The sequence below is a fragment of the Astyanax mexicanus genome, chromosome 25, assembly GCF_023375975.1.
Source record: "Astyanax mexicanus isolate ESR-SI-001 chromosome 25, AstMex3_surface, whole genome shotgun sequence".
Classification (NCBI taxonomy): Eukaryota; Metazoa; Chordata; class Actinopteri; order Characiformes; family Acestrorhamphidae; genus Astyanax; species Astyanax mexicanus.
The window spans coordinates 23,199,158-23,220,214 of record NC_064432.1 but is presented as its reverse complement, the minus strand read 5'-3'; the positions used below and the strand labels follow the sequence as shown (position 1 = coordinate 23,220,214).

At 37.5% G+C, this 21,057-nt stretch overlaps 4 protein-coding genes across 4 annotated transcripts; 2 read left to right on the top strand and 2 right to left on the bottom strand.

Annotated features, from left to right (window-relative positions):
- Positions 1–310: 310 nt before the first annotated feature.
- On the top strand, positions 311–3,015 carry LOC125787742 (C-type lectin domain family 4 member F-like). Its single transcript, XM_049472395.1, has 4 exons — positions 311–696; positions 829–1,341; positions 1,427–1,572; positions 2,816–3,015. Exons 1-4 carry the CDS (start codon positions 444–446, stop codon positions 2,930–2,932), a joined length of 1,029 nt encoding a protein of 342 aa, XP_049328352.1. The 5' UTR covers positions 311–443; the 3' UTR covers positions 2,933–3,015.
- Positions 3,016–6,261: 3,246 nt separating this feature from the next.
- On the top strand, positions 6,262–7,976 carry LOC111189343 (oxidized low-density lipoprotein receptor 1-like). The gene is made up of 4 exons (XM_049472394.1): positions 6,262–6,517; positions 6,925–7,152; positions 7,255–7,388; positions 7,869–7,976. The coding sequence occupies exons 1-4, from the start codon at positions 6,262–6,264 to the stop codon at positions 7,974–7,976; spliced, it is 726 nt and encodes a 241-aa protein (XP_049328351.1).
- Positions 7,977–12,478: 4,502 nt separating this feature from the next.
- On the bottom strand, positions 12,479–14,199 carry LOC111189345 (C-type lectin domain family 4 member M-like). Its single transcript, XM_049472393.1, has 5 exons — positions 14,049–14,199; positions 13,859–13,957; positions 13,608–13,754; positions 13,201–13,343; positions 12,479–12,583 (listed from the first exon to the last, which is right to left on the bottom strand). The coding sequence occupies exons 1-5, from the start codon at positions 14,197–14,199 to the stop codon at positions 12,479–12,481; spliced, it is 645 nt and encodes a 214-aa protein (XP_049328350.1).
- A 2,301-nt stretch (positions 14,200–16,500) lies between these two features.
- On the bottom strand, positions 16,501–20,142 carry LOC125787741 (C-type lectin domain family 4 member M-like). The gene is made up of 6 exons (XM_049472392.1): positions 20,049–20,142; positions 19,868–19,966; positions 18,292–18,555; positions 17,731–17,864; positions 17,546–17,646; positions 16,501–16,651 (listed from the first exon to the last, which is right to left on the bottom strand). The coding sequence occupies exons 1-6, from the start codon at positions 20,140–20,142 to the stop codon at positions 16,501–16,503; spliced, it is 843 nt and encodes a 280-aa protein (XP_049328349.1).
- Between the last annotated feature and the right edge of the window lie 915 nt (positions 20,143–21,057).

The following is a 21,057-nucleotide window of genomic DNA, read 5'->3' as shown; positions in this document are numbered from 1 at the left end:
AATGCTTAAATAAATTTAATGAACTTTTTACTGATAATCTGTATTTTTTGAGATGCACCTGTATACGTTAGAACAGCCTCCAGTTTGGTCTCCAAAGGTTTTCATCTGATTTTTCTAAGCTCTGAGATGTTGATGTTCATATGAGGCCTTTTCTAACTTCTGTAGATTAGTTACTGAAGCTGCTGCTGTGTTTTGTGTGTTTAAGTGTGAACAGGAAGTAGATACTGAGCATGCTTGACTTATGCATGCAGCCTAATGGTTCAGGACAACATTGACTTTTTCTTTGAAAGACTTTTTGCACATTTGTTTCCTCTTTTCAGATATATTAATAACTGTTTAAGCCTCAGTCCATCACATGGTGCTGCTGCTCAGGAAGAGACGGTTTAGTATTCAGTTAATAAGAGCTTGTAGTCGAGTCGGAGAGAGAGAGAGCGAGAGAGAGAATGGCGGGGGGGATCTATGATCAGGTGGGCAGTTTGGAGCTTCGTCAGATGGACAGAGGAGAGCGAGTGGAGAAGAAGGTGGATATTTATGAAAGTATAGACGCTCTTAGAGTTCAGGAGACCGAGGACACCGACACAGTCCATACTTTACCAGCTGTTAGAAGAAGAGGCAGAAGATGCTCCAGACTGACTGCAGTGTGTTTAGGACTGCTGTGTGTTCTCCTGCTGATCACCATACTGATCTACATGTACTGTAAGTGTTTCAAACTTAAGCACAAATATTTGCTTATTAATATGTATAAGCAATTAGTAAAGGCATTCCTTCTACTATTAAACATCTGTATATGTATGATTTTTTAAGCAGTTGTTAATGTGAACTTTACAGCAGAGAGAGCGAGCTTCATATCCTACATCACAAATCTGCCAGAAGAAAAAGATCAGCTAAACATCAGCCTCCATGACCTGGCCAATGAAAGAGATCAGCTAAACATCAGCCTCCATGACCTGGCCAATGAAAGAGATCAGCTAAACACCAGCCTCCAGAACCTGGCCAATGAAAGAGATCAGCTAAACATCAGCCTCCAGAACCTGGCCAATGAAAGAGATCAGCTAAACATCAGCCTCCAGAACCTGGCCAATGAAAGAGATCAGCTAAACATCAGCCTCCAGAACCTGGCCAATGAAAGAGATCAGCTAAACATCAGCCTCCAGAACCTGGCCAATGAAAAAGATCAGCTAAACATCAACCTCCAGAACCTGGCCAATAAAAGAGATCAGCTAAACATCAACCTCCAGAACCTGGCCAACGAAAGAGATCAGCTAAACATCAACCTCCAGAACCTGACTGAGGAAAAACTCACCCTGCAAAGAAAATATGATCATTTATTGCAGCAGATCGGTAAATGAAACACCTGCCTGCACAACAAAACACTACAAACTGTCCTTTACACTTCTAAACTATGTTTATTCTTAATGTTATTTAGAAAAGAACATCTGTTTTCATGAATGGAAGGAGTTTGGAAGCAGTTTTTACTTTTTCTCTACTGAGCAGAAGACATGGAGTGAGAGCAGGCAGCACTGCAGAGTGACAGGAGCAGATCTGGTGATCATAAACAGCAGAGATGAACAGGTAAGCAGAGAGATAAAGAGTGAGATACTGAACATTTATTGGAATTGTCCATATACGACTGTAAATGAAAAGGTTAAAGTGAATAACAACTTTAAGCAATGATTTTTAAATCTCATATAACTGTATTTCATTCACAACAGAACATAAAACACATATCAAATGGTGAAAGGAAGACATTTTACCATCTCTGTAAAACATGAACTCAGCGCTTATTAAAATGTTTGGTACTGTGCCATGTGTAACTACAGGGGTTGGACAATGAAACTGAAACACCTGGTTTTAGTCCACAATAATTGATTGTGGTGATGGACAGTTCTGGTGGAAACAGGAGAGTTGAGGTGCACATTGAATTCTGTCGTGATTTGATCAGCCGTGGTTTTATGTTTTTTGTATACAATCCGGGTTAGCACCCGAACATCCCTTTCAGACAGCTTCCTCTTACAGCGTCCACAGTTAATCCTGTTGGATGTGGTTGGTCCTTCTTGGTGGTATGCTGACATTACCCTGGATACTGTGGCTCTTGATGCATCACAAAGACTTGCTGTCTTGGTCACAGATGCTCCAGCAAGACGTGCACCAACAATTTGTCCTCTTTTGAACTCTGGTATGTCCCCCATAATGTTGTGTGCATTGCAATATTTAGAGCAGAACTGTGCTCTTACCCTGCTAATTGAACCTTCACACTCTGCTCTTACTGCTGCAATAATGTGCAATTAATGAAGATTGGCCACCAGGCTGCTCCAATTTAGCCTTGAAACCTTAAATCCCACACTAAAATGACAGGTGTTTCAGTTTCATTGTCCAACCCCTGTAAGTCAAATGAATAGTATACAAAGTTTAAATAAAAATTTTAGAGAGGCTCTTAGAAGCTAAGATGATCCTCACTGATACAGCGTACATACTGTATTATGCATCAATGTCACTTATAGGGGGGAATATAACAAGTGCATGAGTGTTATGTAGCAGTTCATATAATGGCTATAACGCTTGACATATATAATCAGAATGACATCTCCTAACTCCCTCAATATTGATTTGCAATTTTCAAGATAGCTGGAACCTTGACAGTCTTATGATGAGTAAGATTACACTCCCATCATAAAACACATCAGAAATGTACCAGAGCCTTTAAATGTGGAACCCTCTCATTTTCCATCCACTGTTTCCTGTACTACTATATGATCAGCACTGGGTAGAATTTATTTTTAATTAATTAATGAATTACCTCATTTTTATTCTTCAGGTATTTCTCATTGACCAAAATAAAAGTACAAGGTTCTGGATTGGTCTGACTAAGATTAAGAGTAAAGGGCAAAACCAGTGGATGTGGGTGGACAACCAGCTGCTAAGTGATGAGTAAGCAAAAAAAAAAAAAAAAAAAAAAAACACAATATTTCTAGTCCTGGATCTCATTGCTTTACTTTTTGCTTGCAAGTAGCACTACCAGTTTTTTTTTTTTTTTTTTTTTTTTTTTAACAATTCACTTTTTATAGTGTTTATAATGATTTGACCATTTCTTGATGTTTAGTTAAGGTGGTTATTAACAATAAACATTTTGTCTAATTTTCAGATTCGACAAACAGTATGAATCCAATGGTGCTGTTACTAAAGAAGACTGCGCTGCTTACAGCACTACAGCTGAAGGCAGTCAGCGACAATGGAATGATCTTCACTGCTCTCAGAAAATGAACTGGGTCTGTGAATTTAATTTGACAGCGGTTTCTAGTTTAAACTGTCACTCCCAGTATTCAGATAACAATATATTCCCATACAGTTAAATATCAGACTACAAACCAACAACCAGCAATCTAAAAATACACTGTAAACTTTCACTTCATGCTTTTATTACTAGTTGTTTCCTCAACATTCTGCACATCTATGCTGTTTGAATACTTAGTGCTGCAAGAGTTATAAAGGATATACAGGAGTTGGACCATGAAACTGAAACACCTGTCATCATTTTAGTGTGGGAGATTTCATGGTTAAATTGGAGCAGCCTGGTGTCCAATCTTCATTAATTACACATTGCACCAGTAAGAGCAGAGTGTGAAGGTTCAATTAGCAGGGTAAGAGCACAGTTCTGCTCTAAATATTGCAATGCACACAACATTATGTGTGACATACCAGAGTTCAAAAGAGGATAAAATTTGGTGCACGTCTTGCTGGAGCATCTGTGACCAAGACAGCAAGTCTTTGTGATGTATCAGGAGCCACGGTATCCAGGGTAATGTCAGCATACCACCGAGAAGAACCAACTACATCCAACAGGATTAACTGTGGACGCTGTAAGAGGAAGCTGTTTGAAAGGGATGTTCGGGTGCTAACCCGGATTGTATCCAACAAACATAAAGCTACGACGTCCTGTTTCCACCAGAACTGTCCTGGTCTAAAACCAGGTGTTTCAGTTTCATTGTCCAACCACTGTATATTCAATGCTGTTAATGTTTATGTCTGTAACTGATGTATTTCTTACTAAACATTGTATTAAAAATAATTAACACATTTTTTTTCTTGATGTATTATTTATAAGAAAAACATGCTGCTGTTGCTGTCAATAAAATGTTACCTAAGGGGATGACTCGGAAACATTCGCACCTGTATAAGTGGTGAGGTGCTATCTTGTGAGTGAAGTGGCCAATGTGCTCATGGCAAGGCAACGTGTGTTAAAGCATGCATGAGTTGGAGTAGGGTCTGCTAATGTGTTAGTAGAGTCACGTATCTGCTGAGCGTTGCTGAGCCCAGCTGCTGTGCTTATTAGCACTGTGATTCCAACCTTGCCAAGGCTGGCTTGTAGCATTAGCCTAAACTTTCTTAGCCCAGCTGCTGCGTGTGTTAGCATAGCTAACATAATTATCTTTGTGTGTGTGTGTATGTTTATTCTAGCTCAGCTGCTATAGAATTACTTCCTTCTCCAAACTTCCACACTTTTGATCAATGTATTCTTTCAACATACTGTTAGATTACTTATATAAAATATAAAATGTTGGGTATTTTTTTAGTGGAGGAATATTTGGATGGTCACCGTCCCCTGAACATTTTGTCCTGCACTCTGCCAGCTGTGTGGACGGGTAATGTCTTCCTAAGTTGCTTAAGACCCCTAACATTCACATTTGAATGAACCTGATATGAGAACAAAGATCAAAGAATGGATGTTGCAAGTTTGTGACTTCATTCTCTTCTCAGAAATGCTTATTCCATTACATGTTTACATAGAAATGTGTTGTTAGCTGCTATATTTAAGATTTTTTAGATGACTATTAATATTAAAAAAAAATAAGTGTCAACTCTATTATGCCTTTAATCTTTTACACCTAGTTTTACTCGCCTCTGTCTCTTTCACACCTACAAACACTTTAAAATGAAACATTTCACAGCTAATTGTTACTCATAGTTTCCTGCTTCTTCACCTCTTCATTAGTGTTGAGCTCCCAGTACAATAAATACTAAGAGGAAAAGTCAGCAGTAAAGAGAAGCATAGAGAGAATTGCAGAGGAGACGTATAAAGATATGGGCAGTTTATCACTATTATTTAAAGGTCAGTCTAGTATTTGTGAGATGTTGGCAGATGTTCTAGACTAGCTACAGTGTGTATGGTGCTGCCTAACTTCCTGCTTCCTCACAGACCCTGCTTTAAATGTATAGATGTTCTCCAAATACATACCTTTAGTTACTATCACTGATTGATCAAATGGAATTTTGTAGAACATTTTAATAGTAGAATATTGCTTATATAATATATATAATATATCATCTATAATAATACATAATATATCAGTATAAGCAGTCAGGAGGGAACCTCAGACTATTATAGTGCTCTGTGAGCTTGTGGGCAATCGTTTCAGGTATGTTGCTCCTTAGATTTTCCCTCCAAAAATGCGCTGTTAATGTTTGAGAATGTTCTGAATTAAATTTGGCTAATCCTGTTGTGTGATAAAATAATAAAATGTTTTCCTCTGTAAATGTTGGAATTATTTGTGTGAAAAACAAGCTATACGATCACGTACATGTTGCGTGAAAAATACTATTGTAGAAAAGAACACTCAGAACAGTGAGAGCTCTGCAGCTATTTATTCCCAGATCTGAAGATTTATGTGTCCGAAAATCTGAGCAGAAAGCTGCCCTGGTTTCAAACTTATTCAATGGCCAAACGGTCAAATGAACATAAACAAGACTGGACAAAGACTAAAGTCAAACACAGGTCGATATATATATATATATATATACACACACACACTTGAACTTAACTAAGGGGTAAGACAACACCACCACAGGCTAACAGACACGCACCCAACAGAAACAGGAAAGTAAATATAGCAGACACAATGAACCGCAGGACAAGTCCTGGCAGATGTATTGTAGAAGACCATTTAGTTTGGTCTACAGATGTTTTTTAGCTCGTTTTCTAAGCTCTGAGATGTAGATGTTCGTATGAGGCCATTTCTAACCTCTGTAAATAAGTTAGTGAAGCTGCTGTTGTGTTTTGTATGTTTGTGCAAAGAGGAAGTTGTCACTGAGCATACCTCACTTTCTTTTGACCATTAATTTCCTGTTTTTAGATATATTAATAACTGTTTAAGTTTCAGTGAGTCACATAATGCTGCTGCTCAGGAAGAGACGGTTTAGTATTCAGTTAATAAGAGCTTGTAGTCGAGTCGGACAGAGAGAGAGAGAGAGAGAGAGAGAGAGAGAATGGCGGGGGTGATCTATGATCAGGTGGGCAGTTTGGAGCTTCGTCAGATGGACAGAGGAGAGCGAGTGGAAAAGAAGGTGGATATTTATGAAAGTGTAGACGCTCTTAGAGTTCAGGAGACCGAGGACGCCAACACAGTCTACACTTTACCAGCTGTTAGAAGAAGAGGCAGAAGATGCTCCAGACTGACTGCAGTGTGTTTAGGACTGCTGTGTGTTCTCCTGATGATCACCATCATACTGTACTACATGCACTGTAAGTGATTCAGCTTCAAATACATAATTGTCTTTGCTCTCCTGTAGTCCACAGGACTGTATGGCTTTTAGTATTTATTTAACATTTAACATTTAACATGAGTATCCTGAAAAGCGCTATAAAAATAAAATGTATTATTATTATTTTGTTGTGCTTTTCAAAGAAAAAAAAAAAATACAATTTTGAAATATTTATCGAACACATTTTTAACATCCCAGTAGTCCTAAGCATTGGTATCATAATCATAAATTTACCTCAGTAAGGCTACTTCATAAGTCATATGAGAGTGTAATTTACATAGAGAAAGGAAGCTAGTCTTTTCATAAACACACAAACGCTAAAAAAAGTTAGCTCAGCTGACGTTACTATCCTAGCCCTTGTACAGCTTTCAGCCCTCTATCTTTCAGCTGTAAAAGAAAGAGATCAGCTAAAGAACAGCAACCAGAACCTGACTAAAGAAAGAGAACAGCTACAGACCAGCATCCAGAACCTGACTAAAGAAAGAGATCAGCTACAGACCAGCAACCAGGACCTGGCTAAAGAAAGAGATCAGCTAAAGACAAAGAACAGCTGCAGGAAGCTGACTGAGGACTCCACTCTTCAAACCGGATCTGGTGATTCAGATCAGTCTCTTGGTGAGTGGAACAGCGGTCAGTAGATGTAGATGGTGTTGAGTTGGACGTAGACTCTACATCTTTCAGATAACACACACATATTGTGTATTCTTGTCTCTGCAGGCTGTATTAAGCCCTGTATGAAATCTGGAAGCTGTTATCTATTCATTTCTGGATGGAGAAACTGGGAAGAGAGCAGGAAGGACTGCAGAGAGAGAGGAGCAGATCTGGTGATCATTAAGAGTCAAGAGGAACAGGTGAGAAGAGAGAGAGAGAGAGAGAGAGAGAGAGGGTGGGGAAAGTGAGGGAATAGGATCTATAGCTACTGAAAATGTCTCAGTCAGATATATAAATGATGAATCAGACCACAGCTGTAGATACTGAGTCTCACCACAAGAGAAAGCCATCACTGCCTTTATTTTTTTCTTATGAACGAGAAGCAGGATTGCTATGGACTGATGTTTATAGAAACAGTCTGCATGTCTAGGTTTTTGGTTTTTACAGTTATTTTACAGTTTTACACAAAATCCTCTCTTTCAGATTCATATTCTTGGACATTTTTTATGATTTAAACAACATCAGCTTTAAGACCGTTTACCTGCTGCCTTTTAACAGATGCTACTTTTAACAAAGTTAATCAGTGTTTTAATTCACCTGTCACTGGTGTTAATGTTATGGCTGATTGGTGTACACTGTGTGTATTTATATGAACTACATTTTACATGTTATGTGTGCAGAAGTTTCTCAGTGATGTTTTTGGGAGCTCTGTGTTCTGGATTGGATTGAGTGATGCTGAACGTGAGGGTACCTGGAAGTGGGTGGATGGATCAGTGCTGACTGGGTAAGTCTGTTATATTTATATTATTTTCTAGTTTAGAATTTATTTTATTGTGCTCAGTGTTGGTTTGGTGGACAGTAGTGGATTTATTGTTATTACATGTTCATAGATCCAGCACAAAATTCCTTCATTTGTTCGTCATCTAATCCTCTTCAGTGTTGTAAATCTGTTTCAGTGCTGAAGTGAAATAAATTTCTCAGTTAAAAGGTACATCAAATAAAAAAAAAGATAAATTTGAATAATTTTAAAGTGCTATTAAATGATCCACTGTAACAGTAAACTCTATACAATAATGCCGATTAGAGCTTAGTTTTTTTCAAGTGTAGCTAAATAGCCAGGCAACCTTTCACATACCCAACAACAGAACGTTTAATAGCATCTTTGTTTAATATATAACAGAGATTAGTGGATTAATCTTAATTAGCACATTCACAAAGGTAGATTAGTGTCCGTACGGCAGATATTACAGTATTTATTAATAGTGTTTGATATGGTGATAGAGGTTCATCACAGGGTTTCTCATACAGAAAGAGCCTTAAAAACAAGGACTGACAGTCAGCCAATCACAACTAGTATACAGAAAATAGCATTAGCCAATCATATGTAGTACTGACTGTGTGCACCTGAGTACTGACTGCTTGTGCCAGCATACTGACTTAAAGCGCACGAGTAGTTAATGTGTGCACATGACTACTGTGTGTGTGTGTGGGTGTGTGTGTATTAAACATGGATGCTTTAGTTCCAGATATTGGATGTCTGGTGAGCCCAATAATTCTGGAGGAAACGGGGGGGGAGAAGACTGTGTTGTATTTATAAGCTCAGATGAACAAAACTCCGCTCTTCAGACATGGAACGACATGAACTGCTCCATTAAAAGATCCTGGGTGTGTGAACTGAAACCAGCTGACCAATAGGTGCTGATTAATGTTTAACTATTTACATATCGGTTGTGACATCATGTGACCAAAATGCAATATTAATTTAATCTAATCAATCAAATATTCTATATACTGAATACCAAAATCATAGTGTAAAGTACCTGCAGTTAGTTCTGCTTCCCAAAACATGAAATCCTAATGTTGTTAGAGATTAATGTGTTTTTTTATGCTAAATAACTAGAATACAGTATTTAACTAATGCTGAGCTTAATGTAACCAAGTTTCACTTCAGACAAATATGTGACTTCCTACATTAAACATCTTCTCAACAAAAATCCTTTAATTCTCAACAAAAATCTACATCTATTCTTTTTAATATAACATCATCTGCTAGCTGATACATTACACCACTAACATGCAGAGCTATTCAGAGGAATTCAGTATACTGCATGTTTATAAATGGTGTTTTAAACTCACAGTGAGCATCTCCAGTTTGATGATTTAAACAGAATTTGTCTTTATTGCTTCCTTGTTTTCTTTTAGTGTCATTATTTTATAAGCATTTATGTAGTTAAATATGATTTTACTAAGATTTGTTTTTTTTTTCAATTTCGTTAACTTTTGTTTTATATAATTGTCATGATCAATTATTTCGTTATATATATCCATTACATTTTGATTGTCAAAGCTGTTTAATTTATTTTTGGTTATTCTGTTTAAACTGCCTGAAAAATAGAGGTTATTTTTAATGAGCTATATTGTATGTTACTAAAATTCTTTATTGCATTTTTAAATAATAAAAATAAATTGCTTATTAAACATGGGCCTATTTTATTTTGTTTTACTTTTGTTTATTTGTTTAGGACAGAAATATTACAGGTCATGTTTTGTAAAGTTTTGCTCAGTTTGTATTCATCCATCTAATTTCTGCACAAAATCAAGCAAATAAACTAATTTTTACCCAATTTTCCCAAAATATAAGCCAAGCCAGTTAATCCACCCACTCATTAGGGCTCCTCCTGTCACTAGCAATCCCCCAACACTAGGAGTCTCAGCACAAGCGCAAGCAAGCAGTATATCTCATTTGCTTCCTGGTAAAGTGCAGGATGTAATGATTTAGTCTGTAATAATTTATTTCAGTCACCAGATGTCTCTCTTCTCTGAGGCTTCCATGCTTCAGTGAGGCTTCATCTGCCCATCACTACTGTATATATTATTAAATTAAATTACTTATATGGATATAGTTCTAATATTTATCAACCAGTTTTATTATGGTTTGAAATATTAATGTAATTAATGTGTTTATGCAACGGTCTCTCCACCAATGAGACTGGAGATCGGGTGGGAAAAACCTCAGAAGAGGTGTAGAACAAAAGGCGGGAAAGAGAACAAAGGAAATGCCACAAAATGGCATGTACCAACAAAATACAGCTTTCAGCATCAAATAAACCAAACTAGAACACAACTAAACTCAAAGCAGGGTGAGCACAGCTCAGTCCTCTCTTTTACACTTTCTACTGAAATCTTTTCTTTTTCTTGTGGCTTTCTTTCTTTTGAGATCTCTTTTCTTTTTCAGTGAGCCTTTTTGCTTTCTTTTAAGGCCTCTTTCTCTTCTTTTCTTATACCCCCTGTTACCAGTCACCCCTCTACAGAGGAGCAACAGTGAGGTCTGGTTTGACTGAGGTTTATATAGGGTGCTGCACAGGTGCAGCTGGTTGATGCTAATCACCACCGAGGATTCTGGGAGTTGGAGTTTTTTTTTTTTTAGATACAACTCTACCATTTCTTCCCTTTTGTCTACCGGCCCCCATGTTGGCAGCCCGCAGTGCAGCACTGTCTGTTTCAGAAATGTGGAATATAGAAGAAAGTTTTGGTGCAGTGGGAACTTGTCGTAAGAGGGTTAGAGATGGGGAGCATGGGGTCAAGTTAAGTCAAGAGGGTTTTATTGTCATTAAATCTGAGTACAGGTACACAGTGCAACAAAATTACGTTGGTGCAACATAGACAAATAGACAAACAAAGTGCAAGAAGTAACGGTGATTGGGTATTCACAAATTCACTTTTCAGAACTATATTTGTAACGTATGCATATTTATAATATATTTGTTACTTTTATAATCAATGTCATTGCACCTTGCACTTCACTCTGTTGATTATTTAATGACCATTAGCAATATCTACTGCACTGCTCCGTTAACAGAGCTTTACAGATCTTTACTTTGAATAGAAAGTTTTTTATGCCCATATATATATATATTTCTATTCGTTTGTGTTTTTTTTATTTATTTATTTTATGTTTTAATATGTTTCTTATTGTATTGTGTTATTGCTGCTGGATGTATCTATTTCTCTATTGGTAGAGGTATGGAGATTAGGAGCAGTGCTAGTTTTTTGGTAGGGGTTTGGGGATAGAGAGTAGGTTCCTGTCACAAGCGGAACTGTATAGTAGTGTTGTAGCACGGACCGGTTTGAGTGTGACACGCTGCACTGTGCTGTACTGATGCTGAATGGAAGCAAGCTGTTACTAATGAGTTTAAAAGGTTTTTACAAGTTGTTCCAAACTCCTTTTATTTGTCATGTTAGTCTGAAGAGTAAGAGATAGAATAAAACAGTTCACTGGTAGGAACATTTGGAGCAGACTGCTTTAAAAGGAGGAGAACGGAGTTGAGTAAACAGTGCTGGTTCACTGGTAAGGGTTGGTATTTATATTTAAAAACATATACTAGCTTTCTTTAAGATGTATATATTTTACAACATTAGACAAGAAGCTTTTCAGTTCTTCATATTTTGTTTATTTTTAATTAAAGCAGAAGAGGAAATGTTGTAATAAATGGCATTAGCTTTTATGACCATCCTAGTAAAGACAAATGTATTAATTTAAACAGTGAATAATGACAGTGCTGCTAGAGGCACTGAAATTAGAGTTACTGTAAACATAGAGAGACCACACCACAATGCACAGTTTATACATGCTCTGTGCAGTTACACATTCTCATCACAGAGATCTCTAACTCCCAAAACTTAAAAAATTGTTGCTTAAAAATATATAGATATATAAAAAAGAGAAAAAGAGACAGATAAAAATAATGCAACAAAAAAAAAGCAATAGTTTCATTATTCATTATTATCACATGGTTCTTTTAGGTTTGATTGTTTGTATATACATACATACATAAATATTATTTAATATGTAAATGTTCAAATATTTTATATCATATATGTTCACATTCCTGTTTCTGATGTTAACTTAATCCACATGTTTCTGACTTGTTCTGGCAAAACAGTTCAATATCCTAGAACATGCCAATGGCCTAAAATTTTATAAAAAAAATGTCATGAGTGGCCAAACTTATATCAGTTATATATTCTGGGAAACACCGGTGTGAATTCACAGGTCCATCCAGCGATATCTAAGCAAATTATGTCATTCCATGCTTTGTTTTTCTCCGCAACGGGAGAAAAAGCAGCACAATTCTCATTTCCTAAAACATTATTGGGTTCGCCACTCTTCCAGAACCTGGGATTTACAGACAACATATACATGCAAATATTAATGTATTATTTTTCACCATTTTGTTTATGATTGATTTATTTATGGTACACTTTCAGAAACAAGTCATGTTTTTTTTACTCACTCAATGGTCAGTGGTGACCCATCCACCCACTTCCATACTCCTTCTTTTTCTGCATCACTCAGACCAATCCAGTCGAGCCTGCTCTTATTTCTAATGAACTCCTACAGGAGAAATGAGTGTAGTAAGTATAAAAAGATTTGAATCAGAAGCAAATTCTGTTTTTTCCATTTGTATTTATTTATTTATTTATTTAGTGACTTTTATTTTGACCTGGTTTGTTTCAGTCAATATGTTCCTCCTGGCTCTGATGGCTTAGTTTATACAGAATGAAGCAGATTTAGCCTCATGCTCTGTTTGCATTACGGACAGCTGCTCAGTCTGTATGTTTTGACTGCAGCTCTGCGTCCAGATTGAGGTCGTTATTATTGTGAAAAAATGAACAGTGGTGGTAAAGTACTGTACTGAACCCTGTAATGGTTCAAGCTTGGGAGATTAATTTGGGGGTTTACGTGCATCCAAAACCTTGAGGATTCCTGGAAGGGGGCAACTTACTGTGAAGTTCGTACACAAACACAGAAGTATGTGGGAATGTGAGGAAAGTTCACATGCCAAAATTATTTTTTTTTGGAGTTTTTGGATAAAACCATGTTTTACTACAATTTAGTACATTTAATTTTACAGTATGTTTGCATCTGTAAATTCTGTAACTCTATGTATGTCCGCAAAATCACAGAAATGATACAGTACAGCACTACAAAGATGTCTCTGTTCTCCTCACCTGTTCTTCTTCACTGTTTATGATCACCAGATCTGCTCCTCTGTCTCTGCAGTCCTGCCTGGCCTCACTCCAGTTCTTCTGCTCAGTAGAGAAGTAGTAAAAGCTGTTTCCAAACTTCTTCCACTCGTCTGAATGCATCTTTTCTAAAACAATAATTTCTTCAATAGTAAAAATATATTTTACACTGTAAAAATAAAATTTACAATTTACAATATGCATACTGTAAAACCACAGTATTTACAATTTAGCCATGAAACCTCCCACACTAAAATGACCGGTGTTTCAGTTTCATTCTCCAACCCCTGTATATGTTAGTGAGTCTAAAAGCCATCAGTATCTTCAGTGTAATTTCTGAATTAAGTATGTTAATATTGATATGGTGTGCTCACACTGAGATTTTTGCTCACCCAGCACTTTCAGTAAATCAGGACTGATGTCCTGCAGTATTCTGTGTTCTTTACTCAAGATTTCTTTCAGCTGATCTCTTTCTTCCGTCAGGTTCTGATAGCTGATCTTTGCCGTGGTTCTGTCTTCAGTCTCATTCTCGTTTTTGTCTGCAATGAAAAAACATCACATTTTTGACAAAAAAAACCCTTACGTTTTCTCAGTATGTAAATAAGAACATTGTCGTATTTGAAGGTGAAGCTGAATCACTCACAGTACATGTAGAGCAGTATGTTGGTGATCAGCAGGAGAACACACAGTAGTCCAAAACACCCTGCAGCCAGTCTGGAGCATCTACTTCCTCTCCTAACGACTACAGACAACACATCCAATAATAGCTAATAATAGCTAGATTAATCTTTTTTTTTTAATTGTTAGCTTCTCTGTGTTTTGTGTGATCTTACCTCTGTGCTGCCTTCTTGTCTCTCTCTCGGTATCAGTGTCCTGAGCACTATAATCACCGTCTTTACTGATATAAATGACCGTGGTCATCACATCACTGTCCATCTCACTCAGATCATCACTGTCCAGATCATCATGGATTCCCTCCTGCATTCTCTCTCAGAATCTGACTTTCTACTCTTCACTCTGATCTACTTTTACTAAGCTGTCTCTTCTGAAGCTAAACTCAACAGAGTCACTCTACAGCTAACAGGAGGTGAACTCAGAAAGACCCACTCTGTGGTTATTGCGATATATGTAGCGTTAAAGCTAATGAGCAAAGGATGTGGTTATGGGCAGCTATATAGAGCAGTCTGTTAGCACAGGCGGCACAGTTTAAGCAGACAATTGGATTCTAGTGCTGCTGCACAGTTCATACAGATAATCATTCTGATGTCGTTAATCATGGCACTGCTTATGTGCCATGATTATGTGTTTGATGTGGTAAAATAAGGTACCAGAACTCCTCTTACACTTGTTGATGCAAGTATGAAAAATACTTAACTATATGTAATGTATACGAACTTCACTGTATTACCAAAAGTATTCAGGTGTTCCACAGTCACTTCTATGGCCATAGGTGTATAAAACTACACTGCTTCCACAAACATCACTGTCAGTCCTCACAGGTGTGCTTCTGGAAGAATTATCAAAAATGTCCATAAACACACTCCTAAACCTTGTGGAAAGCCTTTCTAGAAGAGTTAAAGCTGTTATAGCTGCAAAGAGTGGGCTGACATCATATTAAACCCTCCCTATGGATTAAGAATAGGATGTCACAAAGTATTCCAGCTGGAATCTGGCTAAGATGGCAGTGTAGTTTTTTTCCCTTCCCCTCTTAAACTAGTTTAACATCTTAACCAGATTTACCAGCTTTAGCTGGTCAGGCTGTTTTATTAGCAGAGGAAAAAGCTTTCACAATAAACCCTGGTTTCTGAAGTGTTAAACTAAATAAATGGACAGAGTGAGGCTTAAAATATGTTATTTATTGTGAATGTAGACAAAAAGTATTTAATACATACATACATACATACATACATTTAGAGAGTTCACAAAACACCAGAGCTAACATCATTCAGACAAGTGTAAAAAGGGTTGTTCTAAACTAAAAACAGCTAAATACTCTATAAAGACTTCAATTTAAAAATAAATTTGCTTTAATACTGCTTAAAACCTTACAAGGAATAAATTACATTTACCTCATCAAAACAGTGTCAAATCAATAGACAAACGGTTGATAATAGTATTTTTTTTTTGGGGGGGGGGGCTCTGTTACTATAATAATAATAATAATAATAATAATAATAATAATAATAATTATAATATTTTATTTATGTAGCGCCTTTCCTGAAAACTCAAAGCACTTAACAGCACAGCCATAGACAGAAGGTATAGAAACAAGCATGCACACAAGCACTTACACGTAACAAATAAAAGACATGCAAGTATAAAAATAAAAAATAAAAAAAAAACATGATGAGGAACATACAATAAAAGAGGTATCCATGTAAAAGTATATTAACAGCAGTAAGCTTCCCTAAAAAGATGAGTTTTAAGTAAAGATTTAAAAGAATTCAGGCTGTCTGCAGCACAAATATTTCTGGGGAGCTGATTCCACAATCGTGGGTCAGCAGAGGAGAAAGCTCAGTCGCCCAGAGTCCGCAGGCTGGGTTTTGGTACAGTGAGTGCAGGCAGCGGGACGGGCAGTATGGGTTGCAGTGTTGTGTAGAGCTTTGTATGTGAGTAGTAGTATCCTATAAGTGATTTGATATGACACAGGCGGCCTGTATGGGTGTGATGTGGTGGTGCAGATGAGTTGATGTTAGTAAGCGGGCAGCTGCATTCTGCACAATTTGCACTTTGTTTAGGGTACTATGTTAGTGCTAAGCTAATGTCAAAGTACGGGAATATTTTTTACTATTGTATAGCTGTTTAATGATTGCAAGAAAACTGCATATATTTAAAGCCATTTTAAGCTTGTAACAAAAGACTTACCAATGTTCTCAGTTGTCACTATGAGTTGTCACAGTTAGTGACACTATCTAGTAATATATAAACCCTTTTTATCAAATTGATTTCACCCCTCTTACATCCAACCATGAATGGTTTGATTCCAGTGTCACTTTCTAATTAGATTTTGGTGGCTAATCTATGAAGTCTTAACTAATAGGAGTACAAGCATTCTTTTTCAATTTTTTTTCTTTTTCTATTTGCCCAATTTAGCTATCCAATTAACCAACTAACAATTAACGACTCCTCCATCACTTGCAGTGTTCCCTCCACCAGTGCTGCATTACTAAGCAACAACATACTTGTAGATAAATGCTTAAAAATGTAACTAATTTTCCAGATTATAGTTATAATAGCAGTAATTGAGGAGCTGAAAGCAAAAAAAAGCTGACATAACTGAAATTCTCAGGAGGATGGAAGTGTAGCTTCACAGATCCAGAGATTCTCATAGCAGCAAGGCAAGTCATTCCAGGTCTCCAGTGTATCTTTGCCATCTTTGAAAACAGCGCAGTCCTCTGCTTTAGCATAATCGTTAGGTTCCCCAGTATTCCAGTATCTAGGAATAAAACACAATATGCAGCACAGCTTTAAATACTGATATAAAATTTCTTGCTTTTAATTCACCCTTCATTTAAGCGATTTGGTCATAGGCATGAGTAAGGGTTATTCACAGTAACACACAACCTCAAGTGTTCTATTGCTTTCATTCAACAGTTTTTTTGTTTGTTTTTTAATGAATCAAAAAAATAAAAGACCCTCAAAAAATTGATAATGAATATGCTTTGTTACGGACTGTACTTCTGCCAAAAAGTAGTTCCACAACAAGTGAATTGTAACAAAACTGTAGCTGCAAAACGGCGTATGGTTTAAAGGTTAGCTTGAAATCAAAATTGAAGTTTAAGTGTGTTAGTAAACGACAGTAAAATACAGATAAAAACTCTCCTCTCCTGCTGCGTGGAGTCGTCTTCAGGTAAAAGCTGTGCGTTTGTGAGCATTTCTCCTGGTTTTGCTGGGTGGTGTTGGTTGGCATGCCGGCTGGACTGTGCTTAGGTTAGTGTAGCTTGCTTTAGCTTAGCATTAGCTTAGCTTACCTTAGCCTAGCTTGGCTGGTTACCGTTCCGGGTATTAGACTGCGGGCGAGGTGACTGATGGATTTTCTTTATATTTTTTCCACAAAAGACGAGTTAGCGCTGCGGGAAAGCATGCCTTGGCTGGGCGCTAGCCTGTGCTAAGCTAATGCTGCTGCTGCTGGAGGGGATGATTCAGAAAGATCTTGTGTGTATGTGCCGTTGCTTGGCAATGCGTCTGCAGAATGATACAGATTTATTGTGAGAAAGCCGTGCTGATTTTTGTGATAACACTTCTCAACCAATCAGATTTTGAGGTCGGAACTAACTGTTGTATAAATTACTATGAAATACTAATATTCCACTGATTATAATGTTCTTACTTAGTGGTCAGTGGTGATCCATCCACCCACTTCCACACTCCTTCTTCATCTGCGTCACTCAGACCAATCCAGACGTATTTATTTTCCCTCTTAATGAACTCCTAGAGGTGAAGAGAGAATATAATGAGGATAATGAGTTTAAAATCAGAGATCAGAGGGGAGGATCTTCTCTCTTATCTTCTCACCTGTTCCTCTTTGCTGTTTATGATCACTAGATCTGCTCCTCTCTCTCTGCAGTTCTGCCTGGCCTTATCCCAAGTCTTCGCCTCAGTAGAGATGTAGTAGTGACTGCTTCCAAACTTCTTCCAGGATGCCAGGTCTAAGAAAAATCATGTTTTTAGTGATATTGATTATATATCTAAATGTTTGCAGTAAATCATTAACCCTCTCATTATCAAAAACTTCCACCGTCCACTTCCTTCACCAGGGCCTCTCCACTTAAAGGCGTGTGTTGTCATGTTGGGGATTTCTCAAGCTCATCACTTTCACACGGCTGGTTCTAAAATAGACCTTTTGAATAAAATTTCTGTGCTTTATATGTTCAAGTCCAGGTAATGAAGATGAAAGTATGTATAGCTATCCACAATATTGTATACCGGTTCTGGGCAACAGCTTTGCTGCCATACCTACTGCCTCTTTACCCTTCTGTTGTTTTACCTCTGAATAAAACACACTGATTTAATTTTCTTTAATTGTGGAGGTTTGCTAAAAGCTTTTACCTTAAACAGCGGATATTTGTTCCTTACCATTCACAGTGTGCTTAGGATGATTCTGCTGGTCTTTTTTTTTCTGCTCAGTCAGGATCTTAAGCTGATCTCTTTCTTCAGTCAGGTTCTTGTTGCTGTTCTTTAGCTGATCTCTTTCTTCAGTCAGGTCCTTGTTGCTGTTCTTTAGCTGATCTCTTTCTTCAGTCAGGGTCATAATGCTGGATGAGAGGGTCTCTCTCTCCGCAGTAAGGTTCTTACTCAGAGAGGAGATGGTTTGGTCCATAGCTTCTTTTTCTTTAACGTCTGTACAGAGAAAACACAACACAGTCCTCAACTGATCAACATCACAGAACAGTCAAAATGTTCCATATTTCTGCAAAAATTTGACCTAAATCTGATCAAATGGTAAGAGCAGGAAACCTGGGAGTGGTTAAATGTATCGTCTTAAACCACATATGAAGGTCCTCCTCTGTAGAAAGTAGATACGTGTTATGGGGTATTTCTCAGTAGTAAGGGAATGAGACATTTTTACACTGCTAATCACTTTTTTTTGTTTGCTGATGCTCTCTCTGAAGTGCCTTGCTTTGCAGGCAATCCAGGCTGTTCTCATACAGAGTTCCCCAATGGTGGAACAAACTACCTTATACTACCAGATCAGAAGAATCTCTCACTATCTTTAATAAACTCCTGAAGACAGAGCTCTTCAAAGAGCACTTATTCTCCTAACACCTCTAACTAACTACCTTCCACTATCAGATCAGGAGAATCTCTCACTATCTTTAATAAACTCCTGAAGACAGAGCTCTTCAAAGAGCACTTACTCTCCTAACACCTCTAACTAACTACCTTCTACTACCAGATCAGGAGAATCTCTCACTATCTTTAATAAACTCCTGAAGACAGAGCTCTTCAAAGAGCACTTACTCTCTTAACACCTCTAACACACTAACTACTTCTAACCTTATTTCCTTCTTCCACTCCTTCCCTCCTCTATACCATTATTTCACCTTTGAGCTCCTTTAGGTACCGTCAAAAATATATATTTTTACCTTTAACTTCTATTATTTTTGTACTTCACTCTTGTAAGTCGCTTTGGACAAAAGTGCCTGCCAAATGTAATGTAATGCAATTTCCTCCTCCCTTCCAGAGCTTCCTTTGCCCTAGCCGCTTCTACCAGTTGGCCTATTTACTGGGAGACTGTCACTCTGCAGCTCTGCTGTGGGGTTTCACCAGTTACAACCTTCTCCCCTGTGAGGTAGCTGAGGTTTGCATTGCTGGTCTGATTATTTACCTGAATATATTACACCCCTGTGGATGTCTACTGACTCTTTCATTAACCTATAAGAAGTCTGATCAGAGTAAGATAAGATGGATCTGTAAAGTTCAACATGCTGACCTCACTATTTCTTTTCACTAAATGCTATAAAATCCTCACAGCAAATCTCCAAAATCTAGTCCCTGGATAGTAAAGACAGTTACTCCAACAAAAGCAGGATAAAGAAACAATAAATGAGCAGGTGTCCCAATACTTTTGTCCATGTAGTGTAACATCACAGTAAAGGAAGCTTTCATGTACTGCATGTAAAAGTTATTTTCTTATAGATACAGCACTCACTGCGCACACAGATCACAATGATGGTGATCAGCAGAAGAACACACAGCAGCCCCAAACACACTGCAGCCAGTCTGGAGCGTCTGCCTCCTGTTCTATCATCTGAAAAAGAGAGAACTGAGTTAGAAAAAGTGCATTAATGAAAGTTATCTAGCTGAATGTTGGTTTTAGTGGGTCTCTTTACCTGGCTGCTGGTCTGGTGTTGTTCTTTTAGTGCTGGTATCCTGAATCTCCTCCAGTTCTAAATTGCTCACATTCGCATAGACCTCCTCCTCCATTCTCAGAGTTCTGCTCTACTTTAACTACACGTCTAAACCCAAGCTTTCTCTGACCCTCTAACTGACAGCTTTCAGGAACTGCTACTCAAAGTGTTAACTAAAGCGAAGCAGTGGCCTTATATGTACATTCGGTTTAAGCTCTCACTAAAGAAAAAAAATAGATGTGTGTGAAACAACATGCCACACCCACAGGTAGTGGTAGTCAGCCACACAAGGCCCTGTTTAAACCTTTAAGAGACCAGGAAATAAACCAAATATTAATATAAGGGGTTAAAATGGAAATCCATATTACTGGCTTTTTCCAGGATTCACCAAATTATTAAATTCACCTTTGCTGAGGTGATTAAATTAACACATTTTATTATGGCTGGTATTCATGTTGTTCTAGCAAGAGTTTAAATTCATAATTTTACTCATTTAGCAGAAATCGTATTCAGAGCAACATACACAAAGTAAGAAGCTGTCTGTTCTGCAGCAGTCATGTGATACAGTGTTGTGGTAATGTATTTTCTGCAAAGCTTTTAGCCCTGCACGCAATAAATTCTCTCAGAGTCACTCAGCAGCAGCCAATGAGCTGCTGACTGATGTTTCTGTCATTGTATCATCAAGCAAAGCAGATTAAACAAACTGAGTCAGTTCACAATGTTCACAATCCTTATTTGATATTTTATATCATTAAATATATTAAATTTAAATTTTTATCAAAGTTTTCCTCCCAATTTGGAAAGCCAATAACCCATTTCCCGTTCATATTGTTGCCAAATCTCATTGTTTTACATGTAATCACTTAAATAAAAGGTACCAGTGTTAGTAGAAGCAGTACAGATTAAGAAGCTGTCTCTTCTGCGGTAACTGAAGGCCGACACTACACTGAGCAGAGTCACGTGATATATTGATGTGTCTGTGAACAGAAAC